General features: G+C 43.6%; 1 protein-coding gene across 1 annotated transcript in view; it reads left to right on the top strand.

Moving 5' to 3' along the window:
• LOC135547521 (T-cell immunomodulatory protein-like) overlaps nucleotides 1-18310 on the top strand; it is a 131711-nt gene that overhangs the window by 47205 nt on the left and 66196 nt on the right. Inside the window, exons 9-10 of the mRNA XM_064976600.1 lie at nucleotides 1649-1743; nucleotides 13796-13968. Of these exons, the coding sequence (XP_064832672.1) occupies nucleotides 1649-1743; nucleotides 13796-13968 (268 nt within the window). The remainder of the gene's footprint in view (nucleotides 1-1648; nucleotides 1744-13795; nucleotides 13969-18310) is intronic.

Below are 18310 nucleotides of genomic sequence, written 5' to 3'. Positions count from 1 at the left end.
CTCCTATATTTCTCTCTCTCTCCTCCTCCTATATTTCTCTCTCTCTCCTCCTATATTTCTCTCTCTCTCCTCCTCCTATATATCTCTCTCTCCTCCTCCTATATCTCTCTCTCTCCTCCTCCTATATATCTCTCTTCTCCTCCTCCTATATATCTCTCTTCTCCTCCTCCTATATATCTCTCTCTCCTTCTCCTATATATCTCTCTCTCTCCTCCTCCTATATATCTCTCTCTCTCCTCCTCCTATATATCTCTCTTCTCCTCCTCCTATATATATCTCTCTTCTCCTCCTCCTATATATCTCTCTCTCTCCTCCTCCTATATATATCTCGCTCTCTCTCCTCCTCCTATCTCGCTCTCTCTCCTCCTCCTATATATCTCTCTCTCTCCTCCTCCTATATATATCTCGCTCTCTCCTCCTCCTATATATCTCGCTCTCTCCTCCTCCTATATATCTCGCTCTCTCCTCCTCCTATATATCTCGCTCTCTCCTCCTCCTGTATATCTCGCTCTCTCCTCCTCCTGTATATCTCGCTCTCTCCTCCTCCTATATATATCTCGCTCTCTCCTCCTCCTATATATCTCGCTCTCTCCTCCTCCTATATATATCTCGCTCTCTCCTCCTCCTATATATATCTCGCTCTCTCCTCCTCCTATATATATCTCGCTCTCTCCTCCTCCTATATATATCTCGCTCTCTCCTCCTCCTATATATATCTCGCTCTCTCCTCCTCTATATATCTCTCTCCTCCTCCTCTATATATCTCTCTGTCCTCCTCCTCTATATATCGCTCTCTCCTCCTATATATCTCTCTCTCCTCCTCCTATATATATCTCTTTCTCCTCCTCCTATATATATCTCTCTCCTCCTCCTCCTATATATCTCTCTCTCTCCTCCTCCTATATATCTCTCTCTCTCCTCCTCCTATATATATCTCTCTCTCTCCTCCTCCTATATATCAATCTCCTCCTATATATCTCTCTCCTCCTCCTATATATCTCTCTCTCCTCCTCCTCCTATATATCTCTCTCTCCTCCTCCTCCTATATATCTCTCCTCCTCCTATATATATCTCTCTCTCCTCCTCCTATATATATCTCTCTCATCCTCCTATATATATCTCTCTCCTCCTATATATCTCTCTCCTCCTCCTCCTATATATCTCTCTCCTCCTCCTCCTATATATCTCTCTCCTCCTCCTCCTATATATCTCTCTCTGTCCTCCTCCTATCTCTCTCTCTCTGTCCTCCTCCTATATATATCTCTCTCTCCTCCTCTCTCTCTGTCCTCCTCCTATCTCTCTGTCCTCCTCCTCATATCTCTCTCTTTATCTGAATAGTAATGTGGTTCATCAATGGGAGCCAGTGCCATCCTACTGGTCTGACAGTAAACATCAGTGGATGATAACACAGAATAAAGACTGACAAGCTCGCTCCGATTGTGAAACTACTGTATTAGTCTCTCTCGTTCACCTTTTACCTCACTCACTCTCTCCCCACCTGCCATCTCTCTCTTTCTTTCCTCGGTGCTCTGATTGAATGTTTTTACTCTTACCTCCGCTGTTCTGTCTCTGTTCATTTCAGTTTTCCCATCATCCTGCTTTTTTTGTTGCTCCTTGTTTTATTCATGTCTTTCTCTTTTTCTTCCAGATGGAGATGGGTTCCAGGACCACCTTCTCCCAGTGTGTCTGGACGATGCATGCCACAGGAGTGCCATCTACCTTTCTAAGCCCGGGGAACCTGAGGTACCCTACTCCCCCCATTGAAACCTGACACGAGACCTCAAATCCTGCTCCACCCTAAAACTAAACTAGCCCTGCCCTCGTGCTTTACAGGTTGCCATTTTGAGTGTCCGTTTTTTTTTCTTCTCTCCCAGGCATGAGCCTCTTGGTCGTGCTGTAAACACCAGGTATCCTTTACGAGAGCTGCTGAGTGACACAGCCAATACCTGCACCGCCTCTCTCTGACTCCCGTCTCTTAGTCTCAGAACCACTCCCCCTCATAATTACTCCCCTCATCCAGGAGATTGACAGCACACACTCATAAGTGGCAGGACTACAATAGAGAAAATGAGTTCATAGCCACTCCGAGACTAATGAGGGTCTTGCAGAGAAGATAAGTCAGCATTGCTTTCCTATTTTCCCCCCCACAAACGTCTGCTTTTGTATGCCTGTCACAGACAATTGACGATTTCAGCAAGGGGAGACTGAGGGAGAGGAGAAGACTGAGGGAGAAGGAAATGAGAAAGACGGCCGAACATATGTCGTCTTTTGTTCGATTGTCATACTGTTCAGTTCTTTACCGTCAGAGATGAGGAGTCGGAAAAGTTTTCCGTAGTTGATTCCACTAGCTATCCTCTAGCTAGCCACTTCTACCTTTTTTACTCACTCTCTCATCATCTTCTCCGCTTTCTATATATATACTTTGTCACTCTCCATCTTTCTCTCATCTCCCTCCACCTATTATTCTATTCTTCTTTTTGTCTCTCTCTCATGGACTGAGCCCAGTGGGGTGGGGAGCAACACTGAGTCCCTGCTCATTTTCTCTCAGCTAGCCTGTGTAGCTCCCACTGACCGCAGGCCACGAGACATGATTGGATTAGAAGCTTGGTAGGAGGAGATGCTCTGTTCAATCAGTGTCTGGGATCTTTGTCTTTGTCGGTACGTGTTCCGGTATGTTCCTGCAGGTGTGTATGCTTCTGTACAGATGGGCACGTGCCATTGTGTGCAGGAACATGCCCCCCCCCCACACACACACACTGATTGAGACCAGTTGATCTTGCAGTGTGTTATTTCCATCACGCTAATCCGCTGCTCATTGACAGCGTAAACATGTAGCTTCACACTCATTAGACTGTTTACAGAGGCTATTCATTATATTCACTCACACTGCATGTGTACACGCCCTCTGAATATGAACATAGCACACTGGGTCTCATTGAATTGCGGCATGAGAAGGGATAGGCTATTTTCTCCTATAGGTGGAACCCCATACATCTACCTACCATATCCATCCAGACCTATACCAATCCACCCCATATCCATGAAGTATTAGTATCTCTCTTGTGAGTGTAAGTTTAATTTCACCCAGGCCTCTGTGTCTGTGGTCGGGGGAGGAGTCGGTGTCCCCGCTCTGACAGGATACAGAAATTTTAATGGAGCCTATATCCAGACGTTCCTCCAGAGACGGGGATCCGTGGGCCGGGAGGCGGCCTAGGATTTGATTGTCCCTTAATCGGCGTGCCGGGAGGAAAGCCCATCCATAAAACATGGAGAGGGGAACGGCGGATTGTCTGAGGGGGCATGAGTAAGCGCCAAGGGATGTGCAAGGAATTCCAATGCAGAGAGGGGTGGGTACATGGGTTGGCCCGTATATCTCCACCTCCCTTCCTTCTCCCGGCACCACACTGTTATTCATTTCATTTTCATGTACTGCATAACCAACAATTTGTCCCGAGGTTTGACAGTATATGGAGCTGGTGGGATTGTTTCTTTGTATTTATTTTTGGGAGGAAGATAAATAATATTTATGTTCCTGCTGCCTGATTTGTTATTACTTTGCCTTCTCAGCATTCTGCTGTGCTGCTAGCACCATTACAGCATGGGGCCACTGTCCTGAATAGAAGAGTAAGTTGAGCCGTGTGTGGGGGGAGCGTTAGGTAGCCTACGTCTTCTTGATCCATTTGGATGGCCAATCAATCATCTGAAGACTCAGGGTGTGAGTGGGAACAGACAGTTGAGTTGAATCTCAGCCAAGCCCCCGTCACCTGATGCATAGGAGAGTGGAACACGACATGGCCATTATCTCCACCCCGCCGATTTAATATACACTGCCAAGTTTCCACTGTGAGCGAGTCAGGCCATCAGTCTGAGACAGCCGGACACAGGGCACGGGAGCACCAGGTGCCATCCACAGATACCCTCTGTCTTTGTGACATGCTGACATGTGGGTGTAGTCTGTCACCAGCTTTGTCATCAGCTCTGCCTCCCCACTCTCTTTTGGTCTCAGGGACACCTGTTCAATGTTTCTTTATTCATCACAGGACAATGAAATACACCCTCTCTCTCTTTTCCTTGCTCTTGCTCTCTTCCTCACTCATCAGCACCTCGTGCATTTCCCCTATGTTTGAACTTTTGTTCACATTTGTGTTAGATTTGAGGCCAAGATAAAATACCTTCTATCAGGATTAAAATGTGACGTGCGATATACATAAATCCATCCTAGGTTACATATATAATGTAATTAAGTAAGGACTAAACGCCGACGTTCTGTACATTACCTTGGTATTAATGGACGACCGGATAGCGGAGTCCTTCCGTGGAGTTAATTTTTCCAAGGTAGTGTGCAGAGCGGAGGCGTTTCCCCCGTTTATACATTACCACATATTCCAAAGAAAATAATACTGAAGCACACATTTACTGGTATAGAAATTACATGTTTTCGTTTAAATTTTGATAAGTACATTCAACTTTTATCATCCCAACAAACCTGGTTGCCAGAGACGTGACCCAGTCATTCGTTTATTCGGTTGCCATGGTAGCTGGCAACGTTCTTATCCCTTGCTTGCTAGCTAGGCAACTATAGCTAGCACAGGCACGTCAAAACAGTGCAGCCAGGATAACAGAATAGCAGTATTTGCATTTGATTAAACTGTTTTAAGGTGGCATTTATTTGGATACATCCATAACAATGAGCTGATGATTCACGATTTCACCTGGCACCGAAAGGTTGCTCTCTTCTCAGGACTGTTCATTACAGTAGAGATCACGTTGCAAATGAAACACTAGGCTAAACGCTAGCTAAATCGTTTGTTGCTTGCAAATCTGCCAATATAGCCGAATTCAACAATGATAGTTGCTGAAAACAGCTGGTCAAACTATACTGAACAAAAATATAAACTCAACTATTTCAAAGATTTTACTGAGTTACAGTTCATATAAGGAAATCAGTCAATTGAAATAAATTAATTTAGCCCTAATCTATGGATTTCACATGACTGGGCAGGGGCAGTCATGATTGGCTGGGCCAATCAGAATGAGTTTACCCCCCCACAAAAGGGCTTTATTGCAGACAGAAAAACTGTCCAGCAGGGATTATCATGACAAAGGAGAAATGCTCACTAACAGAGATGTAAATTTGTGCAGAAAATCAGCAACACTGCAAAATGCTGGGAATGCAAAGTAATAACAAAATAAGATTTTTGTGCATATGGAAAATATCTTTATTTTTTATTCCAGCTCAGACCAACAACATTTTGTATTTATATTTTTGTTCAGTGTAGAAACGTGGGAGGATTTGACAGCATAATGCCACTTGCGTGATGACCGCGGCATTGAGGACATTTACATGCACAGTAATAGTTCGATATTAAAACTGTTTTATGGCAGTAGGCAGATTATACAATAGTCATATAAACACCTTACTCTTTATCTTAATCGGCGTAAAGTCAACCTCGAAGTAAGCATACGCCGACCAAAACACCTGGTTTTCTGAGGAATCTTTCAAATGATTAGCTCATGTAAAGACCTTATTCTGCGTTCCAGTGGTGTATTTGATCTGCGCATGTGCTATCAGCCTAGGGACCCTCCCTATTTAGCGCGAGTGATGTGAGTTCGGAACAACTGAATGTATACTTCTTAGAAATAGTTTCCACATTCAAATGTTATATATCCGACCTCACAAACAGATTTGCTTAACAAAAATAACAGTCACTGTGGTAGAGCGTTTATTTTGATTAGCAATTGTCTGCGTTTATCAGAGTGCCATCAGGTAGCCCGATTTCAGATGTGTCCATGTAACGTTAAACATGATTATTTGGGAAATTGTTCTTCTTGCAAAGCATGTAAACGTTTTAATCAAACTTGTGCATTAATCTGATTATCCACAATGTTTGCATTATTGTGTGCATGTAACCGTACTCATTGATGTACCGTACTCACCGTGTTAGGTCATCAGATGCTGCAAAAAACATGTCTCTGCAAAAACAAATCAATCCTAGTAAGCTAAGTACATTTTTCCTCGTTTGACCTGAGTTTAGAATGTATCCAATTTCGGTTTGTGTCGTTGTTGATTTGACTTTCTGTAACATGGTAGCAAGTACTGTCTGCATGGTGCAGTGCTTTAGAACGGCAAAAAAAGCGCTTATTGTTGGAACTACTTCACGTGTCTTTTCCAACTCTCCCATATATCTGGTTTTAAATGCTAACTCTAAAATTCCCTTTTTAACCAATCAGAAATGAGTATTCGACAATACTGTGGTATGAATCATAATAATAGTCTGATCTCCATGGGAATTGAAAGAACAAAACAGCTGCTCGCTAGATGCAGTCTTGTGAATGAACTGGAATGGCTTTGCAATGATGACGTGATGAGCGATATAGTTTTTCCTTTGCGGCTCATAAAGCAGGGAGTTCATTAGATGCATGTTTTTTCATGTCCACGGCGACGTCTGTGTTCTCTATGGATATAATGGCACCTCGTCTGCCGTTCCCCGCGGCTTCTGACATTTTAATTTCTTGGCCTAATGAACCGTCACTGCCGCGGTGGTCGAATCGATAGGAGGGAACCTGCTAACACTGTAGCTTTAGTAAATAATGTGTTGACGAGAACGCTGTGTCTGTGCTGCGTTGTATACTGAGATTTCTCTGGGATTGATCAAATGACATTTGTATGCCTGCCGCTTTCCTCTCTCACCATCAAAATGTTGAGAATTACATTGGAGGAGAAAACACCGTCATAGTTTTCCCGATTTAGTAAGATCATCGTCTATTTGAGGCCCTGCACTGTCACCTCTTCCAATGATATAAGTTAAATCCATTGACCTTTTGATCCAATGAATTTCAGAATTTAAGGGAAATGTTTAGGGCACTCTATAAAAATGGAAAAATGGGTCACCTCTCTGAATGATTACACGCATATCAAGAAGTCGTGTTTTAACAACTTCATTTAAACGATAACGTGGGATTGCATGTTAGGCTTCATGCTCACCTCATTATTCAAATGTGCTTGGCTTCTCTGCCTGACCTTCAAATTATCTCAAGGTTTTGTGACCTTATGCGTCTACTAATGCAGGCCTTGCTGACTCCAGCACTTGTATTACCTGGGTAATCGCCTCATGCATGATCTCCCTCTTCCACACACTGCACCTGCTGTAATATAATAATACCTATGCCATCAACATGCATTCGATGTGTTGCGTCTCCTATTTTACTTTGCAATGTTTACTTTGCCCACATTTTCTGTAAGGTGGCGTCTGTCTCTTGCTCCTCTTTGGGTGTTAGCCTAGATTGAGGATGTCTAGTTGTCCTGATGTTTATAAAAAACATAGTGACACCCTTTTGAGTCATTGTTGTGATAGTCACTCACTTCCTGATATGTGCAATATTTGCAGATTTTAGTAAATTAATTCTACACATCCCAAACTATTGTTAATATGGGGAAAGTATCTGTTTGTGGGGACATTACAATCTTTTTACTTGAGTGACACAAAAAGGGTAAATACATGGTTGGAGTGTTGCTCCTAATGACCAGGAAATAATAATAATAATATTAATAATAATAGCAGCAATATCTTTTAAGTAAATGGAAATTCCCTGACAGAGTCATTTAATTACTGAGAGGCTGGTTGTCTAGGATGACACTGATTGCCTCGCCTTTTCTGGTTCCCGCTTGATTAATCTCTGCGTTCTGCTCAAGCTGATTAACCCAATCAGGAGCGGTGAGGATCGGGAGACGCAAGGAGAATACCTTATGTGTGTTTTTAGAACATCCCGTTGGCTCAAACCGGACCTAGATCTCTCCCCTCCAAACATCTGCAGCAAAAATGTACAATTTGTCATCTCCACCGCCACATCTCTCCTCTCCTCTGCTCCTCTGTCAGTCACGGTACAGACAGCATGTGATGTGCCTTTTTAAATGGGCCTGATGCGAAGAAGTGGTCTGTACCTTGAAGACCAGAACATGTCTTTTTATATCCATGTTAGCTTGTGGGTACCTGTCTGAGTAAGAGAACATGAATCCCTCTCCAACTGAAAGATGGACACACAGTGTAAAACTAGGCACAAGCTCCTCTGTGTGTCTATGTACAAACCTGAGACACTGAAATGGAGGCTGACTGGAAGTGGAGGGCCGAGAGACTGACTCATGGGAATGGAGATGGAGCCATGATCCAGCAGGGGTAATGAAGGATGATTGTCTCCATCCATCAGAGGAGCACTCCACTCAGCCACTGCTATCCCACTGCCCCTCCCTTCCCTCCAACATGCAGCATAAATCTACTTTCTCTTTTAGGAGGGATCAGACCTACGGCAGAGTAGCAGAGAGAGCTCTCTGTAAAGATACTGGGACAATGGCCGCACTTCTCCTGTCAAATCCAGCACCTCCAACCCTCCCTGTTTCCCCCAGTCAGTCACGCCTCTACAGGCAGCTCTGGAGCAGTTCCAGCAGGCTTCAGCTCAGCAGACTGCCTTGCCACTGGGAGGCTCAGCCAGTCCTCCTGTTGGTATTCTGAACACATCCTTTCTCTTCTTCCCCTCCTTCTCTCTATCCCTCTCTTCCCCATCTCTCTCTCCTTCTCTTTCCTCCTCCTCCTCCTCCTCCTCCTCTCAAAATGGCATTAGAAAGGAAACAGAAAGCAGGACTCATCAAGCCGCTGGCCTGGAATATGATTTGTTGTATACATCTTTACCAATCTATTGGGATTGTTGTGCAGGAAAGTATGTTAGTCTGGTATGCTGGCTGCCAGCCTGGTAGGGATGGTTTGGGTTTGTTCAGCTCCTAGAGTCACCCACTGCCTCACAGAACGTCTGACTGGCTGGTACCCAGGCTGCCTGGCAGCTCCTTACGTTTATTTATAAACTTTGTCTGGATGTCTTCCATTGAAAAAGTGTCTGAAATCCCTTTAGTCAACGTACTCTTCTCTCTATTGCTTGTTCTCTCTCTCTCTGTATTTCATTCTCCATCACCCCTCTCATAATTATATTAATCAATGGGGATCATTTGCATGTACAGTAGAAAGCGTTGAGGTCTAATGAACCAAGTTTATTTTTTATTTATTTCACTTTTATTTAAACAGGTAGGCTAGTTGAGAACAAGTTCTCATTTACAACTGCGACCTGGCCAAGATAAAGCATAGCAGTGTGAACAGACAACACAGAGTTACACATGGAGTAAACAATTAACAAGTCAATTACACAGTAGAAAAAAAAGAGTATATATTGTGTGCAAAAGGCATGAGGAGGTAGGTGAATAATTACAATTTTGCAGATTAACACTGGAGTGATAAATTATCAGATGGTCATGTACATGTAGAGATACTGGTGTGCAAAAGAGCAGAAAAGTAAATAAATATAAACAGTATGGGGATGAGGTTGGTAAATTGGGTGGGCTATTTACCAATAGACTATATACAGCAGCAGCGATCGGTTAGCTGCTCAAATAGCAGATGTTTGAAGTAAGTTTGGCAGTGTGAGTGAAGGAGGCTTTGTTTCGGAATAGAAAGCCAACTTTAGATTTGATTTTAGATTGGAGATGTTTGATATGAGTCTGGAAGGAGAGTTTACAGTCTAGCCAGACACCTAGGTACTTATAGATGTCCACATATTCTAAGTCAGAACCGTCCAGAGTATTAATGCTGGACAGCCGGGAAGGTGTAGGCAGTGATCAGTTGAAGAGCATGCATTTAGTTTTACTTGCATTTAAGAGCAGTTGGAGGCCATGGAAGGAGTGTTGTATGGCGTTGAAGCTTGTTTGGAGGTTAGATAGCAGTGTCCAAGGAATGGTCGGAAGTATACAGAATGGTGTCGTCTGCGTAGAGGTGGATCAGGGAATCGCCCGCAGCAAGAGCAACATCATTGATATATACAGAGAAAAGAGTCGGCACGAGAATTGAACCTTGTGGCACCCCATAGAGACTGCCAGAGGACCGGACAACATGCCCTCCGATTTGACACACTGAACTCTGTCTGCAAAGTAGTTGGTGAACCAGGCAAAGCAGTCATTAGAAAAACCGAGGCTACTGAGTCTGCCGTTAAGAATATGGTGATTGACAGAGTCGAAAGCCTTGGCCAGGTCGATGAAGATGGCTGCACAGTACTGTCTTTTATCGATGGCGGTTATGATATCGTTTAGTACCTTGAGCGTGGCTGAGGTGCAGTCAGCACAATGCTGATGATAGACTTCTGCTTCCCAATGTAGACCAGCTGTAAGTAGAGCTGATGTTTGAAGCAGCACTCCTAGCCAAGATGCAGAGAAGTTCCTCATTTTATTATCAGACTCAACTGTTGAGGATCCACTTAACAGTGACCCAGCGTAATCCATTTTGTGGAAAACTTGAGTGATGCAAGGTTGTCTGTGCACTGCTGTGTCCAAGGTGAGCTTCATCCCAAGTTGCCATTAGCATAGTTTTTGTTTGTTTGGTTCTCAGTGGCAGTTAAGCTCTAAAATTTGTTGTGTTTTCAGAGCACTTATAGAAGTGTGAGACTGGATGTGCATGCGTGGGCTCAGCAGTTTAATTTAGTGGTGTAGTGTTTGTTACCGTACACAGTACTAATTAGCTTAAATATGCCATGGTTTCATTTCCCAGGTTCTATGTAACCTGGCAAAAACAAATCATTGGGACGTACAGTTGAAGTCGGAAATGTACATACACCTTAGCCAAATACATTTAAATTCAGTTTTTCACAATTCCTGACATTTAATCCTAGTAAAAATTCCCTGCCTTAGGTCACTTAGGATCACCACTTTATTTTAAGAATGTGACATTTCAGAATAATAGTAAAGATTTATTTCAGCTTTTATTTCCTTCATCACATTCCCAAGCGGGTCAGAAGTTTACATACACTCAATTAGTAATTGGTAGAATTGCCTTTAAAATTATTTAACTTGGGTCAAATGTTTCGGGTAGCCTTCCACAAGCTTCCCACAATAAGTTGGGTGAATTTTGGCCCGTTCCTTCTGACAGAGCTGGTGTAACTGAGTCAGGTTTGTAGGCCTCCTTGCTCGCACACGCTTTTTCAGTTCTGCCCACAGATTTTCTATAGGATTGAGGTCAGGGCTTTGTGATGGCCACTCCAACACCTTGACTGTGTTGTCCTTAAGCTATTTTCCACAACTTTGGAAGTATGCTTACGATCATTGTCCATTTGGAAGACCCATTCGCGACCAAGCCTTCACTTCCTGACTGATGTCTTGAGATGTTGCTTCGATATATCCACATAATTTCCCTTCCTCGTGATGCCATCTATTTTGTGATGTGCACAAGTCCCTCCTGCAGCAAAGCACCCCCACAACATGATGCTGCCACCCCCGTGCTTCACGATTGGGATGGTGTTCTTCGGCTTGCAAGCCTCCCCCGTTTTCCTCCAAACATAACGATGGTCATAACAGTTCCATTTTTGTTTCATCAGACCAGAGGACATATCTCCAAAAAGTACAATCTTTGTCTCCATGTGCAGTTGCAAACTGTAGTCTGGCTTTTTTATGTCGGTTTTGGAGCAGTGGCTTCTTCCTTGCTGAGCGGCCTTTCAGGTTATGTCGATATAAGACTCGTTTTACTGAGGATATAGATACTTTTGTACCTGTTTCCTCCAGCATCTTCACAAGGTCCTTTGCTGTTGTTCTGGGGTTAATTTGCACTTTTCGCACCAAAGTATGTTCATCTCTAGGAGACAGAACGCGTCTCTTTCCTGAGTGGTATGACGGGCTGTGTGGTCCCATGGTGTTTATACTTGCGTACAATTGTTTGTACGCAATGAACGTGGTACCTTCAGACGTTTGGAAATTGCTCCCAATGATTAACCAGACTTGTGGAGGTCTACAATTTGTCTGATTTATTTTGATTTTCCCATGATGTCAAGCAGAGGCACAGAGTTTGAAGGTAGGCCTTGAAATACATCCACAGGTGCACCTCAAATTGACTCAAATGATGTCAATTAGCCTATCAGAAGCTTCTAAAGCCATGACATAATTTTCTGGATTTTTTTCTGAATTCTGACCCACTGGTATTGTGATACAGTGAATTATAAGTGAAATAATCTGTCTGTAAGCAATTGTTGGAAAAATTACTTGTGTCATGCACAAAGTAGATGTCCTAACCGACTTGCCAAAACTATAGTTTGTTCACAAGAAATTTGTGGTCGTTGAAAAACAAGTTTTAATGAGTCCATCCTAAGTGTATGTAAACTTCTGACTTCAACTGTATTTACATAGCTGTTCCAGTTATAACTATTCCTGTATTTAGATAATCATAGCAAATCATTAAACCCTCGTTAAAACCAGCCAGTATTCATCACACATATGATGAATGATCATTTAACTTCATAATGACCGGTCATTATTACCAGTTAATCTCACTCAAAGGAAGTCGTAATTTAAGCTCAGTAACCACCTGTCGTTCTTCCAAACACCCATAACCTTTCACATATAACTTTAAATAATGTGAATTATCATTGTCGGCAGTCCCCGTGCAAGGTAGGAGGCCAATCGACCTCTGCAGCCAATGACGCATCACTTAACTCCCCGCCCAGGCCTGATGAAGACATGGTTCTGAGCTCGGCTCAGTGGGACATCAATCACCTCAATCACCTGGGTGGGATTGTTTGAATGGCTTTCTGGCCAAGAGCCCTAAGATGGAGATGCTATTTCACCCCCAGTATCTTGCACAAATTGTACATAGCTCATAACACATACTCCCAATTGTTTCACCCAGACTCTCCAGACAAAAACACTTACCTTTCCCACGCACCCTCATCCCTAACACATTCCCTGCCGGTGCAGCCATACTGTACATATCACACCGTCCTCCCCTGCCCTATCATGTAGCGGAACCACGTCAACAGGGTTATACATCAGAGCCTATGTGGTACTGATTCAGTCGTCCAGCACTGAGGTCTATCCCCTGTAAATACTCACACAAGACTATACACTTTCCTCTGAGAGACTTTCTTATGGCCTCAAGAGAACAGCCATATTAGCAGACATTGCCGCTACCTTCGTGGCGGTACCTCTGGCGGATGTAATGTGCAGAGATGCACCTGGTTTCCCGCCTCCCCAGTGCTTCTAATAATAGGTGGGCCTTGTGGAGACGAGAGGAAAACAGAGAGGCGTTCAGCTGCATGAAGAATAGCTCCTATCTCCGCTGCCCTCTCTGTTAAAGCTCTTGTGTAGTTCTCGTATTCACATCCGTCTATTTGTGAATATAATGAATTTACCCACAGTAGTTAGTATGATTTTCTTTTGTACATTCACATTCTATTATGATGAACATCAGTCACTGTCAGAGAGAGAGGTCCCCAGGGTTTATTGACTACTCAGTTGAGCTGTCAAGGGTGGAATATGTGTTGTTAGAGCTTTGCAGGGGAGGGCAGGAGGCGAGTATCTCTGTCAATATACATAGTCTCTTTCACTGCAATATTTATCATAGTACTGTATAATCAGGGGAGGTCAAGGATAGGCCACACAGTCAGAGTGGGTTTCACAGGGATATATCATTTCTGCAGCTCTTTTCAAATACAAAATATGGTCTGATGGGAAATGACTGTTTTATTGCTGTGAACAGGAAGGAAGAAATTCCCTCTGCCCTAGCACTTATTTCTAACTTTTGACTTGTAGCATTAATGGCGGTAATTCAGCAACCCTTCTGAACCCGCTAACACTGCGATGTCATTTCTGCTAAATACACCAGCAGTTAATAATAGTCCATGTTGTTTCATATTCTTTTTGCTCCGAGTCTCATTTCGGTGTAGTATACTGTATCATCAATGAGCTGAACCAGCGTTGTTGTTTTCTCTCCTGTTGCAGTGGGTGGCAGTCCTGACTGATTTCCAGAGGAGGGAGACTCTCTGGGGCTTTGTGCCCCCCCAGACCACCCCTCCTGCTGGGGAGCTCCACAACCCCATCACCCTGCACCTGGGAGACTACAACATGGATGGCTTCCCTGACGCCCTGGTCATCCTGCGCAATACCAGTGGGAGGTGAGTGGCACACTGACCCATAGGAAAAATGTAATGGGGATTAGGGGAGAGGTCTCATGCTGGGTCAGATTAGGCTCTGTTCGAGAAGAATTCATTGGTAATCGCCATGACTTTCAGTGATCTATTTTTTGTTCACTGACCCGCAATGCTTTTTGGATTAGATTAGTTTGCATGAAGTGTGATTTGTACGTTGAAGGCCAATATTATGTGTCAATATCCATATAAAACATGTAATTCTAACCTTGAATGGCTTTCGATTTAAATAGATTAGATGGATGAGTTTTCAGTGATGAAGTGAAAGCCACAGGTCACACTTCAGCATGGGGACATGACCGATAAGAGCCAATGTTAGCAGCAGTCTTTAAAACACTACTGACCTTGGGATAAGGTGGCACGGTCAGAGAGGACAGACAGCAGGAAGAGGATGTGTGGATTATCAGCAGCCCGTAGATTGAGATAAGATATCAGTCAGGACAGGGCCAAAGCTAGGCCTATGTTCATGCTGATTGTTTTGTTCCATCTGTGCGACTTCATAATAGACAATGTTAAGACTGACATAGTTAAGAAGACGTGGAGCATTTCTGGGACATTTGTAACGCTTTATGTACACACGCTTGTGCGCCTCGGTTTCTGGCAGAGGGTCAGTCGAATCTCTCCGGCAGCTTAACTCCTTCTCTTTGGGCCATCCTCATCCTGGAAGGTCCATTCTATCACACCAAGTCCTCGTCTTCAAGCCATGGAACTTAATCACATATTAAGCTCTGACCCAATCATCATACATGACCAATCCAGGGTGATAGTTTAAAACCAGATCGGGAACATGGACAGAAGATGGCTGTGGTGATTGATAATGATTCTCCTGTCTAATTATAGACCATGTTTATGGTGTGTAGTGTAAACACCTTCAAAACAGATGGTCCGGTTTCATCCTAAGACCCGGGCATGGCCTGTAATTGCGACATTGTGTAGATCTAGCCTACATTTTCATACATCTTTTAGTTAGTTTGTAATTGTCTGCAGTTGAGTGTACTCTGTGCTCGAACAGGCTCTGCTTACCAAATGTTTGGCCAGTTTAATGTGCCTCCCACTCTTTTTTTTTCTCTCTCTCTCTTCTATTCTTTCTCTCACATTCACTTGTTATTTATAGCTGGGTTTTGGATGAAAATCCTGCCTGCCCACACACTTCCTATCTTTACAGAATGAATGTGTATTTTAATTTTAAGATGGGCAGTGAAAACCATTCACTGAGCTCAAAAAGCCTTGTGTTCCTGGGAAAACGAGCAATGTGTCATGTTGGGCACTGGAAGTCTGGAAGTCAAAAACAAACAAGCGCCTATGTAACGAGGAATAGGGCAAAACGTTACACCGTTCTCCTCTCTGCAGACTGGCTGTGATTAATGCTAATAGCTGCTCGGGGGGTCATTTGATGCGTCACAGCACACAGTGTTTAAGCACGGCAGTCTCCAGCCTATTTCCTGCCAAAGAGATTGACATTTGACCTTTTCAAATAGTATAATCATGTTTTAATTTAATGAGCAACACTCTATGCCAGAGCCATCAGCCTCAGGCTTTTATTGACTCGTCTGAGGAGGTGTCAATGGGGTCGAGGAGGTCGAAAAATATGCGTTTCAGGCCCTTAGCAGTTGAAGATTCATTGTTGATTCGTTAGTTTAGAGGTAAAAAAATATACTGAACAAAGATTTTACTGATTTACAGTTGATATAAGGAAATCAGTCAATTTAAATAAATAAATTACACCCTAATCTATGGATTTCACATGACTGGGAATACAGATATGCATCTGTTGGTCACAGAAAACTTAAAAAATAGTTAGGCGCGTGGATCAGAAAACCTGTCAGTATCTGGTGTGACCACCATTTGCCTCATGCAGCGCGACACATCTCCTTCACATAGAGTTGATCAGACTGTTCATTGTGGCCTGTGTAATGTTGTCCCACTGGTCTTCAATGGCTGTGCAAATTGCTGGATATTGGCAGGAACTGGAACACGCTGTCCAGACCATCCCAAACATGCTCAATTGGTGACATATCTGGTGAGTATGCAGGCCACGGATAGAACTGTTCCGCTTCCAGTAATTGTGTGCAGATTGTTGCGACATGGGCCGTGCATTATCATGCTGAAACATTGAAACATGAGGCGACGGCGTCGGATGAATGGCACATCAACGGGCTTTAGGATCTCGTCACGGTATCTCTCTGCATTCAAATTGCCATCAGTAAAATGCAATTGTGTTCTTTGTCTGTAGCTTATGCCTGCCCATTACATAACCCCACTGCCACTCTGTTCACTTGTTCACAACGTTGACATCAGCAAACCACTCGCCCACACGACGCCATACACATAGTGCCGGTTGTGAGGCCGGTTAGACGTACTGCCAAATTCTCTAAAACGATGTTGGAGGCAGCTTACGGTAGAGAAAAGAACATTAAATTCTCTGGCAACGGCTCTTGTGGGCATTCCTGCAGTCAGCAGGATCTTATATTTCAGCTCATGAAACATGAGACCAATACATTACATGTTGCGTTTTATGTTTTTGTATAACATGGTTTGTCATACTATAGGGACACAGGTTTTTTTTTTTATTCAGTGTTTTTTTGCGTCAGGTTCAATGGGAGTTGAGAGATATGGCAGTTTGGGTACCTCCTCTTTGGGCTCGCAGTATGGAGTGGTGCCTCTCTGCATCATTCAATATGCACTTGATTACTTCATCACACTTCTCCCAGATGGAGGTTTCTGCTCTGCTGGCTGCACACAGTCACTCACTCTCTTACCCTCTGTTTCCAAGCACACACACACACACACCCATTGTCTTCTATTCCCCCCCCCCCCTGCTGTGACTGTCTCCAGCATTCTCTCAATCCCACTCACTCCAAACCTATCAAATTGATTATCATGGTGTTGGATCTTCGCTGATCTCATACACTGAGTGTACAAAACATTAGGAACACCTGCTCTTTTCATGACATAGACCACGTGTCAAACTCATTCCACCTAGGGCCGAGTATCTGTGGGTTTTCTTTCCACCCTTGATTGTCTCATTAAGGTCACTAATTAGTAAGGAACTCCCCTCACCTGGATGTTTAGGTCGTAATTGAAAGGAAAAAACTAAAACCTGCAGACACTCGGACCGCCGTGGAATGAGTTTGACACCCCTGACATAGACTAACCACGTGAAAACTAGAATCCCTTATTGATGCTACTTGTTAAATCCACTTCAATCAGTGTAGATGAAGGGGAGGAGACAGGTTAAAGAAGGATTTTTAAGTTTTGAGACATGGATTGTGCATGTGTGCTATTCTGAGGGTGAATGGGCAAGACAAAAGATTTAAGTGCCTTTGAATGGGGCATGGCAATAGTTGCCAGGCGCACCGGTTTGTGTCAAGAATTGCTGTTGGGTTCAAACACAACAATGTCCTATGTGTATCAATAATTCCATCTAGCCAGCTTAACACAGCTGTGGGAAGCATTGGAGTCAACATGGTCCATCCTTGTGGAACGCTTTCGACACCTTATAAGGTCCATGTCCCGATGAACTGAGGCTGTTCTGAGTGCAAAAGGGGATGCAACTCAATATTAGGAAGGTGTTCTCAATGTTTTGTACACTCAGTGTATGTTGTGTATATCTCACACACCTCTTCAAAGCAAACAGCATGGATTCTATACCTCGCTGAGGATGGAGTAGTGCTCTAGTGTTTCAGTGGTTTACTTAGTGGGACTGTGACTGTCTGTATGTCAGCATGGTGACTCCGGTGATGTTTCTCCCAGAGCATCAGCACACATTTGACGGCTTGTTCAGGAGGAGAAAGAGTGGATGGCCTGCCCTTATACAGTGGGTGTGTGTGTGTGTGTGTGTGTGTGTGTGTGTGTGTGTGTGTGTGTGTGTGTGTGTGTGTGTGTGTGTGTGTGTGTGTGTGTGTGTGTGTGTGTGTGTGTGTGTGTGTGTGTGTGTGTGTGTGTGTGTGTGTGTGTGTGTGTGTCTGTCTAGGGGCTGTTCTCCTGCAGCACATGCTCTGACCTGGACATAACATTTTCTCCGGGGGAACTGTCAGAGGATTTTGGGCGGAGTTTCCAGCGATGGGAATAAGAATCTACTTTCTAAAGATTGTCTCCTACATTGTTTCCCTGTCTTCATAGATGGACACACATTTAGTTTGTTATTGTATGAACCAAGCAAGATGAGTGGTTCATTGCAACACTCGACAAACACACAAATGTAGCCCTACTTTTCCTGTACAGACACTAACAGAAGAGAAGCTTTCACCCATTTTACCAATTTAGCAGCTGACAAGCATATAATAACTCTGGGCATTCAGAGGCTGTT

This window comes from Oncorhynchus masou, chromosome 1, assembly GCF_036934945.1.
Source record: "Oncorhynchus masou masou isolate Uvic2021 chromosome 1, UVic_Omas_1.1, whole genome shotgun sequence".
Classification (NCBI taxonomy): Eukaryota; Metazoa; Chordata; class Actinopteri; order Salmoniformes; family Salmonidae; genus Oncorhynchus; species Oncorhynchus masou.
The sequence above is the reverse complement of the archived record's forward strand: the minus strand, read 5'-3'. Positions and strand labels throughout refer to the sequence as shown.